General features: G+C 42.0%; 1 protein-coding gene across 2 annotated transcripts in view; it reads left to right on the forward strand.

The window, feature by feature from the left end:
* The window catches only part of CREBBP (CREB binding protein), a 97,166-nt gene that overhangs the window by 67,235 nt on the left and 15,048 nt on the right, over nt 1-14,883 (forward strand). For both annotated transcript variants that reach the window (XM_058816393.1, XM_058816391.1), the window contains exons 17-23: nt 3,202-3,320; nt 3,521-3,760; nt 4,225-4,313; nt 9,086-9,166; nt 9,848-9,904; nt 11,083-11,160; nt 11,640-11,707. In XM_058816393.1, the coding sequence (XP_058672376.1) occupies nt 3,202-3,320; nt 3,521-3,760; nt 4,225-4,313; nt 9,086-9,166; nt 9,848-9,904; nt 11,083-11,160; nt 11,640-11,707 (732 nt within the window). The remainder of the gene's footprint in view (nt 1-3,201; nt 3,321-3,520; nt 3,761-4,224; nt 4,314-9,085; nt 9,167-9,847; nt 9,905-11,082; nt 11,161-11,639; nt 11,708-14,883) is intronic.

Genomic DNA, 14,883 nt, shown 5'->3' on the forward strand with positions numbered 1-14,883 from the left:
TGAGGTGTGACTGCATCTGTACTCAAGGGAACTTCATGGTGCTGCAGGTTATATAAATGTTTGGGTGCCTTGTGTTAGTAAGAAATAAATGAGATTATTAAAGCAGAAATATATTTCTCTGCTTGCAGTGCAGGCTTTGTGGCAGGCTGCAAGATAAGTTTTCAGACTCAAAAACCTTAGCAGTTTTGAGACCTCTGTTTTTTGGCATCTGCTTTATTGAGGTGATGTTTTCTGTGGTTAGGTTTTAGTTTTCAACCAAAAGGAACCTTTCAACATGCTGCAGATGTCTAAAAAATCTACATCTCCTTGTTGTGCTTTGGGTTGCATTTTGTTACTAAGCATAACCTTTCTGTAATAAATCACTATAAAACACTTTTCCCTGCAGATTGATGTTTCCAGCTGGCAGCAGATTGGGGCACCCAAACGACAGCCCACTGCAGAACCACCTGGCAGAGCCTTTTCCAACCCAAATGTAACACAGGGAGTGGAAAAAAAAAAGCTTATTAGCATTTCTGAGCCAGTGATATTCCCAGTGGAAGGAGTCACTGCTGCCTGGTAGGACTGTGCTTGCACAGGGAAGGTTCCTGCAGAGGCAGTTCAGGCTGGGTCACCACATATTCCAATTCCTCCTTTGGTGACACAATTTTATCTTGGAAGCTTTGTCACTGTGTAGTGCAAAGCACGTGCTGTGTGGGCAGGTACAACCACAGACATGAGTTTAAAGGGTGGCATTTTCTCACCAAGGAGTTTGTTCAATATTAATGGAGCTTTGGTATTAAAATGCTGAATAAACCAAGAGGTATTGGAGAGTAATTACTGCCAAGTGTGCTGAAGGGATAGGTGATATTTTAAAACTACTGAAGAGACTGATCAGGAGTTTTGCATGGGTTGCAGAAGTATTGGAAATTCTTCCTCCTTCCCATGCAGGCACATTCCTGAGGGTCATCCCACAGTAAGCTGGGACATAGCAGGCACTGAGGGGACTTTGTGCTATAATTTAGCAAGCTGAGCCTTTTTTTGGCTTTTTTTGCAAATCTAATGTGAGCAAGACTGCCTTGCAGTCTCAAAAACCCACTGTAATACTCATTTGGGCAGCTCCAGTCTCCTTGTAGGTGGCAGCTTAGTTTGACCTTGAGGATGAGTTTTACTGATTTCTTCACTTCTTTGTAAATCATAATGGAAAACTTGCAGGAGCTTGGGTTTGAGGTGTATTTGTGTGTGCTGTCCTTGTAATTTTGAAAGTGTCTTATCTTCCTTTATGAAATTTCTCCTTAGTAATCATAAGCAGACTTGCCTTTGTTTGAAAAAGGCAAAAAACTTAGAAAGGTAGCATTGTACTGTTCTTTGGTGGGTTATACGTCATCGTGAGTCAGGCAAAGATCCCATTTTCTTTTTACCACCCACACATCCAAGACAAAATGGGATAACTGGATGCCAGCTCCTTGCAAAGGTCTTCAAGCTACTGGAGGAGAACTGAGAGCATTTAATTTTGGAAAAAGGAGAGTGGGAAAAACAAAACTTCCTTGTAAAATCCATGTACAGGGAGATGCTATGATCAAATGTGCTGGTATTAGTCATAATCTTTAGAGGCAGAGCAGCTGAAGATGAAGGCAATGTTTCTGTATGGTTTTAGGTAAAGTAATAAATTGAAATAACAACTAGATTTTCATTTTGATTTTTTTTCAAACTTCAAAATGAAAGTGGGTTATAAACTTTATCAGCAAAGATAATTAGGCCAAAAGGAACTTGGCAAAAGTCAAGCTGGGTCTCTGTAGTTTGAGTTTAAAATAAGATTGGATTTACTGTGAAGGATTCTGTAGCTTAGTGCTGTGTTATTATAGGAGAAAATTCTAAAAGCAGTGTCAAGCAGGTAGTCAGAATAGATTATTAAAAAGTACTTTTTGACCTTTACATTTCATTAAATTAAATAATTCAGATTATCTCATTATGAACTATCTGAATCAGAGCAGTAGGGAATGCTGTTCCTCATTAATGGAATTTAATATTTATTTCTGTTTTTGAGGACCCCATAATATAATGTGCAAGAGTTGTTTATAAAACTTTGGAAGTCTATAGTAGGGAAAAGTGCCTGCATGTATGGAATTGATAAATATGGGAGAGAATTGCCATTTTGTTGGGAGTGAGATTGTGGCAACAGCTGAAGTGATCGTACAACCAATGGAGTAGTGTCAGCTTAATTTGTCTTCCCTTTTTTTGTGTGTACTCTTTAAAATCATGGATTTTGATCTAGATGTCCCAAAAAGCAATTTATATCATACCAAAATACCATTTGAGTGAGAAAAGCAATGATCAGCCTCAAAGGGGTCACTGAGTCCTGTTGATTCAAGTGCTTTTAGCAGAATTAATTGCTCCATTTTATTGGTATTGTTCTCATTTCATCCAGGTAGATAAATATTAGATGCCATCCTGCTTTCCTTAGTTGTCTTTTTTTCTCAATGATAGGCATTCTTCCCTATTTAAAGACACTGTTCCTAAGGAAATAAATGTAATTACACTGCAGAGATGTTCAAAGAGCTTTCCAAGTTATCATTATTTTTCAGAAAATGTATTGCCTTTTTTTGTCCTTGTCAGCCACTCCTGAAAGAATCATGGCTGTTGCCATGCCACTGTTGCCAAGTGGTGGCATAGAAATCTGGAAGTATTAACACTTTCAAAATCAATTAAGGATCCATCAGAGCAGGACTGTTTGCACACCGTGGCCAGGAGAATTCCTGTGCCAGCTCTCAGGACATCTGGTCACTCTCTGTAGAGCTGGCTCCTCACCCCTGCCCACTGTAGAGGGTTTTGCTGGAGGAATCTTGGCTTGGAAATAGTGAGCAAGGTTAGAAGGGAGGGAAAATTATGTTCAGTCACTCCTTTGAGGAGAAAAGGTTCATTCATGTTGAAACAATTGATTTAATTTGATTCTTTGTAAGTTTTGAGGGTTTTTTTAATGCTACAGAATATGTATCATCATGGGCTAGAGTTGTTCCCATATCCCTATTTTGGGAATATCTCTGCTGTGATTTGAGTGAATACAAGGCTGTGTTTGCCTCTTGTAAGTGAGGTTTTACCTCTGATCAGGAAAACCCTTTGCAGAGTTTTACTTAATGTATTTCTTTGGGTTTTTTTTTTTAGGGGAGTCAAGAGATTAGAAAACAAAGAGGGCAATTTTCTAACCTTTCTGACTTCCATTTCCAGTTTTCAAGCCCGAGGAGCTGCGCCAGGCTCTCATGCCCACCCTGGAGGCTTTGTACAGGCAGGACCCAGAGTCCCTCCCCTTCAGACAGCCTGTGGATCCCCAGCTCCTAGGGATTCCGGTGAGTTGGCGTTAAAAAAACCCTATAAAAATATTCTCCTACTTTTTAAATTTATTTATTTGTTTTTAAATATTCTCCTATTTTTTATCTTTGCCAGGTAAATATTTTCCCTTTTTTCAACATCTTGGAAAAACCTAAAAAAAATTGAAAAATTCATGGTTTTCACCTTAAAAAAATCAGGTTTTTTGGTGTTTTTCTAGGATTATTTTGACATTGTGAAGAATCCCATGGATCTGTCGACCATCAAGCGCAAGCTGGACACGGGGCAGTACCAGGAGCCCTGGCAGTACGTGGATGATGTGTGGCTGATGTTCAACAATGCCTGGCTCTACAACCGCAAGACTTCCAGGGTCTACAAGTTTTGCACTAAGCTGGCAGAGGTGTTTGAGCAGGAGATTGACCCAGTCATGCAGTCCCTGGGCTACTGCTGTGGGCGCAAGGTGGGTGTCCCAGTGTCCCAGGGAGTTCTTCCCAACAGCCCAGCTGCAGTCAGCACACAAAGCTTCGGCTTGGGGACTTTGTTTTTGAAGTAGAAATGCTGAATGGAAGGGTTGTAGGAAGTTTGGTTTTGTTATAAATATGTTCAGGGCTAAAAAGGTCAATAGCAGCTCTGCCCTTCTGTTGTTATTGTTGTGTTTTTCTCCCTCAGAGGACATCTTCTTTAGTTATAAGTAATATTAAAATAATTCCCTGGTTTCCCATGTCCATAAAGCAGAGGTGAAAGGGGCCAGCTGCTTTTAGAGTTGATGATTGTCACCAGATTGAGAGGGCAGTGCTGGTAAATTCACAATGGCTGGATGGCTGTGGCAGTGTCCTCTGATACCCACAAGCCTCAGTTTGCTTTGTAGACCCCTGCTGAACAAAATCCCCCATGGTGAAGCTGCTTTTCTCCCTTGTTTTGCAGTATGAGTTCTCTCCCCAGACCTTGTGCTGCTATGGCAAGCAGCTGTGCACCATTCCCCGGGACGCTGCCTACTACAGCTACCAGAACAGGTAAGTCCCTGAAGCCAGGATTTCCCTTTTTCAGGAAGTCAGATCTCTTGTGAGTTCTCTGCACATACAGAGGATGAGGAGGATCTTTAACTTTTCCTTCCCTTTGTCAGCCAAGTCAGGCAGAAGTTCTTTTTTTATCTTTCCACGCTGTCCTTTTGCAGGTGACTCTTTGTTTCTCTGTGCTGCAGTGTGAGGCACTCTGTTCCTCAGTGCTTGCTCTTAGCCAGGCTGCCCCATGAAATGCTTCAGTGCAGGTCAGGTTGTCCGTGTTTGCCATAAAATTAGGAGCAGGGCTTGCTGCAGGGAGGAGAGCAGGACTGCAGAAAGGCACTGGGAAATCCTGTTACCTTGTTCTAGGAGAATTGTGAAAATATGCAGGTTTCTTTACAAGTTAGTGCCAGAATTTGCCAAGTAAAGGGTGCAGCGATTGATTGCAAGATTTATGTTTCCCCTTCCTAGTCTGTGCTTCATTATATTTAAATCAGCTTGGAAACAGCATTAAAAACTGCCCAGAGACTCCATGAAAAGCTGTGAAAATTCAAATTTCTCTCATTTTTAAATTAATATTAGGACTTGGCGTTTCTGTTATTACTAATAAACAATTGTTATATTAATTTTCTATTTAATGCTTAAATCACCAGTGTTAAAATCACAAAGCAAACTCAAAACTTGGCTTTAATTTTGATTTCTTAGATGATGTGTGTCTTCCTCCCCAAATAAAATACAAATGGGCTGAGACAAAAGCTTTGTATTAAATAGGGAAAAGGAAGTTATGAATTGCTTTCCAGAGGCTTGGTGGCCTCTAAGCCTTGCCAGCTGTGAAGTCACAGAACCAATTCAGACTTCCAGCACTTGTATTTCATTTTTGGGCCATCTCTTCTCTCCAAACATGCTCTTGGGAAGCTCTCAGCCTGTTGAGCCCCACTCTGGAGCAGCACAATATGGGAGAGGAAAATGTCATCCCACCTCGTGTGGAGGGCCTTGGGTGGCCTTTGAGAGGCAGAAAGTATTGACAGGCAGGAATAAATTCATGAGCTCTCATAAAAAGTTTTATACAGCCACTGTGGGCTCTGAAAAGTCAGGCTAAAGAGAAATAAAGCAATTAAAATGTATTTAAAGAGACACTTCAGTACTGGCATTGGGGAAAAATAACCCATACCCTTAAATGCTGGTAAAATTTAAAATACTTTTCATGTTATGCATTCTGTATTTGGAAAGAGTAGTAACTTCAAATTGAAGGGCTCATTCTTCTTTCAAAAGTGCCTTCCCAGTTTAAGTTTGTGTTAAATCCTTTGGATTATTCCATGGAAGGAAAGGTTGGTTAGTAGCAAGAAGTCCAGGGTGAGTGGAGCAGAGGGTTCCTCTGCACTGGGGGCTGTAAAATTCCCCTTTTCTGCTCATTATAAACATGAAAGTCCATTTAAGTCTTATTTTTCTGCTCATCCAGTTGCCTTGAGAAGGGGGTAAGGGTTTGTGGTTTGGGGTAGGGTTGAGTTCAGGAGGAGTGTGAGGTTTTCTGTTTCAGGCCCACTAAATGCAGTGATGAATGATTAAGGCTTTCAAAAAGATATTTCTAAACATAATCACCGTATTGTTAAATAATAGTCCATTTTGCATAGAAAGCCCCTGTTCATCAGCTCTAAACCACTCAAATTTCCTGGGACAGTGATCTTCAATGTTCTTAAACAAGTAATCAAGTGAAAAACAAATTCCATGCTTCCAGCAGACTTTTAGTTGGTCAGATGTTCTTGAATTTTCCATGTACAGAGCAGGCAAAATTGTATGCACTTAAAGTCCAGAGTATCACATGACTAAATTACAACTAAGAATATTTAGACACCATTGAATAAATGAGCTCAGGCACTACAGTTCAATCATTAAGGTAATTATTTGGTATAGAACCATTCAGATTCCATAATAAGGCAGAAATTCAGGTTGAAGTGTTGAGAAAATGTGCTGCATGTGTGAATATCCAGTTGAGAAAACCAAGTGCTGTTTCAGGTCAATACTGCCATCCAGTTATGAATTTAGAATTGCCTTTGCACTGAATTACAGTGGGGAATTCACCTGTTCCTGTGAGATTGAGCATTTCTGGACTTTGCTGTTGAACCATAATGTTGCTCTTTAATAAACAGGAGTCCCCTGAACAGTCTGCATTTGAAAAGCTTTTCATGTTTGATGTGTTGCAATAAGTGCATTCTTTGGGGTTTCTCTGGCTGCTGTAACTACAATATTGTGTGTTTTTTATGGGTTTTGCTGAATATTTGTGGTGACATGCAAAAGGCAGGTCTCTGTTTCTGAGGGTCCACATCCATAATAAGTTACAGCTATTGCTTCACCTTGGTTATTTTATGGACAAATGTTCATGATCTTTAGGTGATTCATTTTCACTGTACTTCAGTTTTTATTTCCTCATTTTAATATCATGGATTAAAGCTTAGAGTGCTTTGAAAGCCCATAAGTTATTCTGAAAATGGATCAGAATTAACATTTTCTGGGACTGTTTAAATGTAGCAAATTATTAATAGGAGCCTTGGCTATGGATTTTTCTGCCTTCACTCTCCTGTATTTGGGTCCTCCTGATGTTCAGTCCTTCCCAATCTGACTCTTGAAATGATGAGCAACTGTGTTAGTAAGGAGAATAGTGGTGGGGGGTTTTAATTTAAGAAAAATTGAAAGAAGTACATTATAGGGAAAAGAGAAATGGATGATGTGTGAAAGGATATAAACCTCTGAACCTCTTATGTTTGGATTTTAAAAAAATTCTTAGCTGCTATGTTATCAGTTTAGGGATGGGTAGTGAGGGATAAGGGAAGTCAGTGGAAATGAGATGTGCTGTGTCTGTGCACTCCTGAAAACTGAAACCCTGAAACCACTCCTGAAACCCTCCTCTCTAATAACCACAGTGTATTTATCGTGCCCAATGATAAACTAGTGGAATACATTTGTTTTTCCCCTGGCCTTGCTGTGTTGCATTCTCAGCTCCCAAAGCCTGGTTTTCCCTGGGAGGATGATGTGTTTGGTGCCAGGGGAGTGCCCTAGGAGGAGCTGGGTGCAGTTTCAGGGGGGTTAGGCTGGCAGGGGTTCCCTGGCAGTGTCACTGGCATTGGGTTAACTGGAACCAGCCCTTCCCAGGGCTCGCTGGGCCCCTCCTGCCCCTGCAGCTCCTGCAGCAGCTTCCAGGCTTCAGGGATGGCTGGTGGAGCATGTCCCCTGGCCAGGATGGCCCCAGTGTGTCCCAGCAGGAATTCTGATCCATCCCATGCCATCAGGGCTGTCTCCAGGCCAGGAGCTCTCTGGGATTGCATTGAGGTGTCCGGGGTGGGCTGAGGGGGCAGAGCTGCCCCATTGCTCAGGCTCCACCCTGGAGTTGTTGGTTCATTGTGACCCTGAGTCCCCTTGGTGCCTGTGACACTCCATCCCCACGGCTCTGGTGTCTGAGTACTAAACCTGCCTCGTTCTGTGCTGCCATCGCTGCTTCCACTCTCTCACTCTCCATAAAGCTCCTTTATTTTGATGATCCTTTGTGGCCTTCCTGCATTTTACAGCTGTGGCCTCTCTGTTACCTTTGTTCATGTGTGAATTCATATCCTTTCCAAACATTTAGCCTCCTTTTTTTTTTTTTTTTTTTTTAATTTTAGTGACCCTGACAACTTTGGTTCCAGTTCATCTGAAACAAACAACCAAAAAAAAACCCAAAACAAAACAAAAACCCCACCAACCCCCCGCCCCCCTACAAAATCCATGTAACTTTGATGTTATTTTATTTTTTCAAATGCAGATTGTATTTTCATAGAGTTGTATTCCAATTTACTCAGCTTGGTTTGGTAAACTGCAGAATTGTTTTTGCTGAGTATGACTTGGATTGGCTCTTGGTCTGGTGACCAAAAATTGTACCTAGCCTTATGTTCAATTTGTAAAGCTTAATTAATTTCACATCCTGAATGTACCTGATAAATATATTGTATGTATGTACAATATTTCATGTTGTTCACATATATACATATATTGTATTTATTTATATAAATGGCTGGAAACTCTGACCCATAATTGCATTTCTGTTAAATGTTTGTCTAGAGTATGGATTTGGTTTCATTTATATGAAAGAATGTTAGCTGAGCAATTGGTCACATTTAATCTTACAATCAAATATTGAATTTATTGTTTTTATGGATTTTTTTTCAATATCTGCTTTTGCAGTTTTGACTCACAATCAGTAAATGCTTTCAGCATATTTCCTAATTACTTAAATCTGTAATAAATGTATCCTTAAAGCTTGTTGACAGGCTCCTTTTTACTCAAAGAAAACTCGATCAGTCGCAAGCCTGGAATCAAAGAGAATTTTTTTTTTCCCTGAGCGATGCAAATCAAATCCAAATTCTTAAATTTGAAGCCTGTACAAAGGTAGCTCTTGGTGGCTCCTGCCCAAACCCTGCCCAGCTTTGGGCAGCGAGGCCCAGCACTTGTTACAATGTGTGAAATGAGACCGAATGCTAATCTGTGCTTTGCCTTGGCTTTCTGCTCTGTGTTGTCTTGGTGTTTGCGTCTTACCTCTTACGTCTGTGCTGTTTGTTCCCTCCCCTGTTCTCTAATCCTGCCCTCCCCTCCCTCTGTGCCTCCTCATTGTCCACACTGACCCATCAATCAACCAACAACGTCCCCCCTTCCGTCGTGCTCCTGGTGATCTGCCCTGCCCTGGTTGGTGGCTCCGTGCTTGGGTGGCTGTGTTTGTGCTGGACCAGCTCACCCAAATATGGCCTTCTTGCTGACAGGTATCACTTCTGTGAGAAGTGTTTCACTGAAATCCAGGGGGAGAATGTCACCCTGGGTGATGACCCTTCCCAGCCTCAAACGTAAGTCTCTTCCTTTCCTCTGCAGCCCGAATTTGGGAGTGGGGCAGGGGGAGGGTGTGCTGGTTTGGGGGTAAAAGCCAAACCTGTGGGTGGTATCTGGGGGAAATGCTTTATTCCTTCTTAGCAGGAGATTTATAGGGATGGGATTAAGAGCTGCTGGGTCTGTTACTCTGCCCAGCACTGCTGCCCATTCCCAGGGTGCAGACCCTGGGTAATGTGTTTAGAAGAGAGCAGTGGAAGCTGTGTCAATAAATGTCACTAATCCATCACCTTTTCTAATGCAAAACCTGCATCTAATTCTGATACCTTCTGAGGCACAGCTCATGTTTCTAAAACCAAAGGCTTGCCTCTAACCTGGCCAGAAAAATCAGATTTGAGGCTTATGAGCTGGTTTGGAAGGTGGCTGCTTTACTGACAGTAGCTTCCCTTGTTCTTTATGATTTTAATTTTATGTGTAGACTTGGATATCTCTTGCTTTTAATTTACACAGAAAGTGAAATGGGAAAAATATTTTCTGTAGCTCAAAATACAATTAACTGAATTGCTTGCTCTGACCAGAAAATAAATACTGAGGTGCTTTCTTCAGACTTGAGGTTTGCTGCAATTCAGCAAAGCATGATATTGTGTGAGCCTCTGGTGTGAGGGTGCTACTGAGTTTTCATATTAACTCTTTGTCTCTAGAACCATCTCTAAGGATCAGTTTGAAAAGAAGAAAAATGATACCCTGGATCCAGAGCCGTGAGTACCAAGCTGTTGTTTTCCTTCCCAAAATCTCTGTGCTCCCACTTGTCCTTCAGCCAGCAGGGCAGAAATGGGGCAGGGATTTAAGAACTCTTCTGTACCTCTTCCCTGCCCAAACAGACTGCAGAATCATTCCCTAAAATTCATGGCACAGCACCCACAGTCAGTGTCTGATTGCTACCCCAGAGGAACATGGGGGCCTGTTCCACAGACAGTTCCTGGTTCTGTTATTTGGGTAAATCCAGGGGTGAGCCCTCCCTGCTCCAGAGCTTTCAGGCTGCAGTCCTGGGGCACTTCTGCATTTCCCCTGGTGGTTCTAAACCACATTTTTCTCTCCCCTGGTGCTGTGCCCACCCAAAGGCCAGGGCACCCTGTGTGAGCCTGGGGAGGCCCAGGGGATGCCCAGCTGAACACAGGGTTGCTTTCCCTGCAGGGGGATTTTATCAGCCTGCTCCGTGTTCTCTGGCAGTTTGAGACACAACACAATTTGATTCCTTTGCTTATCTTTGCAAATTTTAAATAGAGCTCCTCCCCAGTCTGGAAGGCTGGACTGGGACAGACCCCGGGGCATTTGGCTTCTTAACCTGCCCTGCACTCTGGACTGGCAAAACCTCTAACAGTTTTCCCATCCAGAAAAAGAATTCTGACATACAATTCTTTGACCAGGAAACAAAAGATAAATACAAGACTACAGCAGAGCCATGCAGGCAAGGACAAGTTAATACATGTTTTTTTGGCAGGGTGGCTCATGAATGACTAGTTCTTACATTTACAGTAAGTTGAGCAACCATTTATTCAGCTTGTGGTTGTTGCAGCAATTCAGAATTAAATCTGTGGAGGTATTGTTGAGAATTCTGTGAAACTGGGACTCTGCTTAGAAGAGGATAGAAAATATCCAGAAAAAGTTATTCATGACAGTCCCTTTCAGATTTTTAAACCAGCACATTCTGCAATTTATATATAGGTATAGAAATATATGTATAACTTGCACATGGATTGATAGATGTACATCTGAATCTATTCTGAGTATTTCTTTAAACTTAGATGTAAATTGGACCTGATGAAATTGATTCAGCTCTTAGCAGAGGATTGGCAACTCCTTCTTTCATTCTGAATTCTGGAAAATTGCTTACCTAACACCAAAGGTAATTTGCTGCTGGTTTTTTTCTCTTCAGGTTTGTTGACTGCAAAGAATGTGGTCGGAAGATGCACCAGATTTGTGTGTTACATTATGATATTATTTGGCCTTCAGGGTAAGAGATGTTTGTTAGTTTTTTACCCCTTGTATAATGAGACTGATGTAGTTTATGTAATTAAAGAATTTCTGCCTTTGTTCTTTTATATGTGGGCACAGCCTTTTAAAGAACTGGGTACAAAGGGACAAAGCATTTCTAAATAAAATACTTTTTTGTGTGGTTGGGGTCTTAGTTCAGTATATTCAGATGAAAATGTATATATTCATCCACACAGATCTGTGTGGTTTCTTCCTAACTCTTAACCAAGGGAGCTGGCTGGAGGGGAGTTTGTGTGCACAGAACACAAATGCAGGTGTGACTGCTTGGCACAGTTAAACCAGCTTTAAATCCCTCAAAAATGGAGTGAAATAAGCTGTTCAAAGCCAAGGAGAAATATATTGTACTCTGACATTTAAATTACATGTTCAAACATTGGGTTTAAGCTCACCAATAATGGGTTTATGCTAAATTTTTGGCCTTTTTTTTTTCCTCAATAGGTTTGTCTGTGATAATTGTCTGAAGAAAACTGGTAGAACACGCAAAGAAAACAAATTCAGTGCTAAAAGTGAGTTTGGTATTCCTGTTTTTGTCTTCATCTTCTTCCTGCCACCCCTAATGGGTTTTTGATTGAGACTTTGTGTTGTCATGACAGACAGCACAGGAACATTTGCAAAATGGGGAGCAGCACAGCCTGAGGCTGTTGGAATTTTAATCAACATTTGAAAGCCCTGCTGTTTGTGTGTTTGTGGTCAGTCTTGTTGCTGCTTGGTGTGTTTGACATCTTTATCATTATTTTCTAGTGTTAAAAGCAGAAAGGGACAAATAGAAGGAGCACAGGGCTGTGTGTGCTTCAGTGGCTGCATTCAGCCAGGTCTCCATGGAGGGCTGGAGCTGTGGTGACACAATTGTCACCTCTGTGCCCTTCCCATAACCTGTAGGAACCAATTGTGCTGCTGTTCAGGTGCTGCTGCCAGACTCCAGAGTGTGGGAAGAGCTTTTCTTGCCTCCAGAACAGGGATGGGATGAGAACTGAGTCACTCCTTGCACTGGGTGCTCCTAGCAGGGACCATTCCATGGTCTGGTGGAAATGGGCACTGGAGAGAGGCCCAGGAGATGCAGCTCAGCCTCCAGAATCCTCCCAGGGAGCACAACTGGGACATTTGTATTCATGCAGGTCAGGTGGGGCAGGAGAAGGGGCTGGTGTGGAAATGCAGAGTCAGTGCAGAGGGCAGAAAAATAAAGTGAGTGTGGACACCAAGAGGGTGATTCAGACACCTGAACAAGAGGAACTTGCAAGGACATTTCATCCCTTCCTTGATCCTTCCTTGAGCAAGATGAGCTTTAAGCTCCCTTCCAACCCAAACCATTCCATGATTCTATAAAATAAAATTTTATGTGTATAAATCCCTTAGAAAGTTAAATAGTCCTTTGAGTATATGAGGTTTTTCCCCAGTATTGGACATTACTGGGTGATGTTGTGCCTGCAAACTTACAAGCTGGGATGAAGGCAAAGGTTTGCATTAAAAATGTGACTTCTTGAGAGCTTCATGTGTGGTTGATTGTGTAACAGGAGATGTGGAGGGGGTGATTTGCAGATGATGATGATGTTGTGTGGGGCATGGTGGGTTCCAGCAATCAGAACAGTCTCTGGAGTAACCTGATGCACTCCAGAGGATTTTATTAAAGAGGCACAAATTAGTCTCATTAAAGACAGATTAAGATTGGAGGAGAACATTAATAAAATGATGAAATCCAACTGTAGTGTTAGACACCCATTTTAAATGGATTCTTTTCTGTTCTGTGCTGACTTTACAGCGTATATTGATGTAAATTTCCTTAAAATAAGTGTGTGATTCCCTGGATATCTGCAGTTGTTCTGTGGCTCTGGTTAAAGTTTGAGTAACCAGCCATGTAGTTCAAGGTAACTACTCTGTTCTGGACAGGGAAATAATGGTGCTGTTTTCCTTTCCTCCCTGTCCCTCTCCCTTCCCTGCTGCTTGTCTCTCTCCCCTGGGGATGTGAGTGCTGCTGCCAGCTGTGACCCTCTGGTGGGCTCAGCTCTGGAGATCAGCTTTCTCCAAAAGTGCTCTGGTGGGAATGCAAGAGCAGGGGAAGGGAAAGGAAAGTCTGTTCTTGTCATCAAAACCTTGGTCCTGCTGCTGACCTGAAAACAAACTTAAGCAGTGAAAGTTTGAAACATTACCATGTTCCTTCTTCTTGAAAAAAACATTTTCTGCCCAAGTTGCCATCAATATTTCTCCACTCTCTCAAGCCTGATGGCACAAGTGCTGATAACCAAGACAGCACATCCCTCAGCTCTTACGGAACATTCATGTTCCTAATGGACAGTGAGTAAAATTGGTTATTTTAACTGATAGCCTGCCAGATACAACCAGTGTGCAGCTGGGTTCTGCTGGAAAACCCTGAACTTCTGAAGTATTTATTTCGCTAAGAAAATCTACAACTATTACCTCACCAGTAGCCAGTGCAGAGAGGTTCAAAGACAAAAGATATCCTGACAAATAGTTCACCCAAAGCACTTTGCTGACAAGGAGTCACACGAAGGAGTTGGAGTTTCTTCCTCTCTGTCCAGTTGCTCACCACTAACAGAGGCCTGGCCATTGCTGCTGTCACTGACCTGTGCTGGGGGTTTCTCCTCAGCAGCTTGGGTGCCTTTCCCAGGTTTGCACTGCAGTTTTCACTGAGCTTTGAGCTTTTGTTAGAGGTGCATGTGTGAGAACTGTCCAAGAACCACAACCCAACTGCTTTCTAAAACAACTTTCACTCACATTCTAAGAGATCAAAATATGCAAGTTTTAGATCCTTTGCTTACAGTACATGTAATTTTAATGCTTTTATCTCCTCATCTGGTCTTTTTGGGTTTGTTGGTTTCCAAGCTTTAATGCATAAGGAAGGAAGAAGATATTCCTTGGTTGCTTAGCATTGGGAAGATGAAAAGATGAAAACACAACAAGACAGTAGAGTTAACTCCAGTGGCTTTCTGCAAATGTTCCCACTCATCAGCTGAAATATGGAGCCCTTTCTTCTTTTTCTGTTTGTCTTCAGAGAAATGAACAGAACAAAACAATTCTCTCATAAAGTATTTGTGAATTTCCTTTAGAGTCGTCCCCCTGCTATTACATATGGAAATGCCAATACAGTATTGGAGTGGGAGATCCTGGGAAGGGCTCAGTGTGTTGGAATTGGTAAAGGACATGGTGTTTTTACTTCAACCTGCCTTTAAATTGCATTTTTAAATTAAAAATTACTCCCAGGTAAATGATATTTAGACTGTTCTGTGCTGGTTATGACCACAGAATCTCACTGGACAAAGGGACAAGCTAAAAGATGTAAATCAAGATTGCTGCCTTTGGCAATTTCTGTAAACTGATTGTAATTAAACTGCCAGAGGGCAGGGATGGATGGGATATTGGGAATGAGGAATTGTTCCCTGTGAGGGTGGGCAGGCCCTGGCACAGGGTGCCCAGAGTAGCTGTGGCTGCCCCTGCATCCCTGGCAGTGCCCAAGGCCAGGCTGGGCAGGGCTGGGAGCAGCCTGGGACAGTGGGAGGTGTCCCTGCCATGGCAGGGGTGGAGCAAGATGAGCTTTAAGGCCCTTCCAACCCAAACCATTCCATTATTCTATAAAATAGAATGTTAAGTGTATAAATGCCTTAGAAAGTGAAATAGCCCTTTGAATATATGTGAGTTTTTTCCCCAGTATTGGAGCCCAGAGTAATTT

Source organism: Ammospiza caudacuta, chromosome 17 (genome assembly GCF_027887145.1).
Source record: "Ammospiza caudacuta isolate bAmmCau1 chromosome 17, bAmmCau1.pri, whole genome shotgun sequence".
Taxonomy (NCBI): Eukaryota; Metazoa; Chordata; class Aves; order Passeriformes; family Passerellidae; genus Ammospiza; species Ammospiza caudacuta.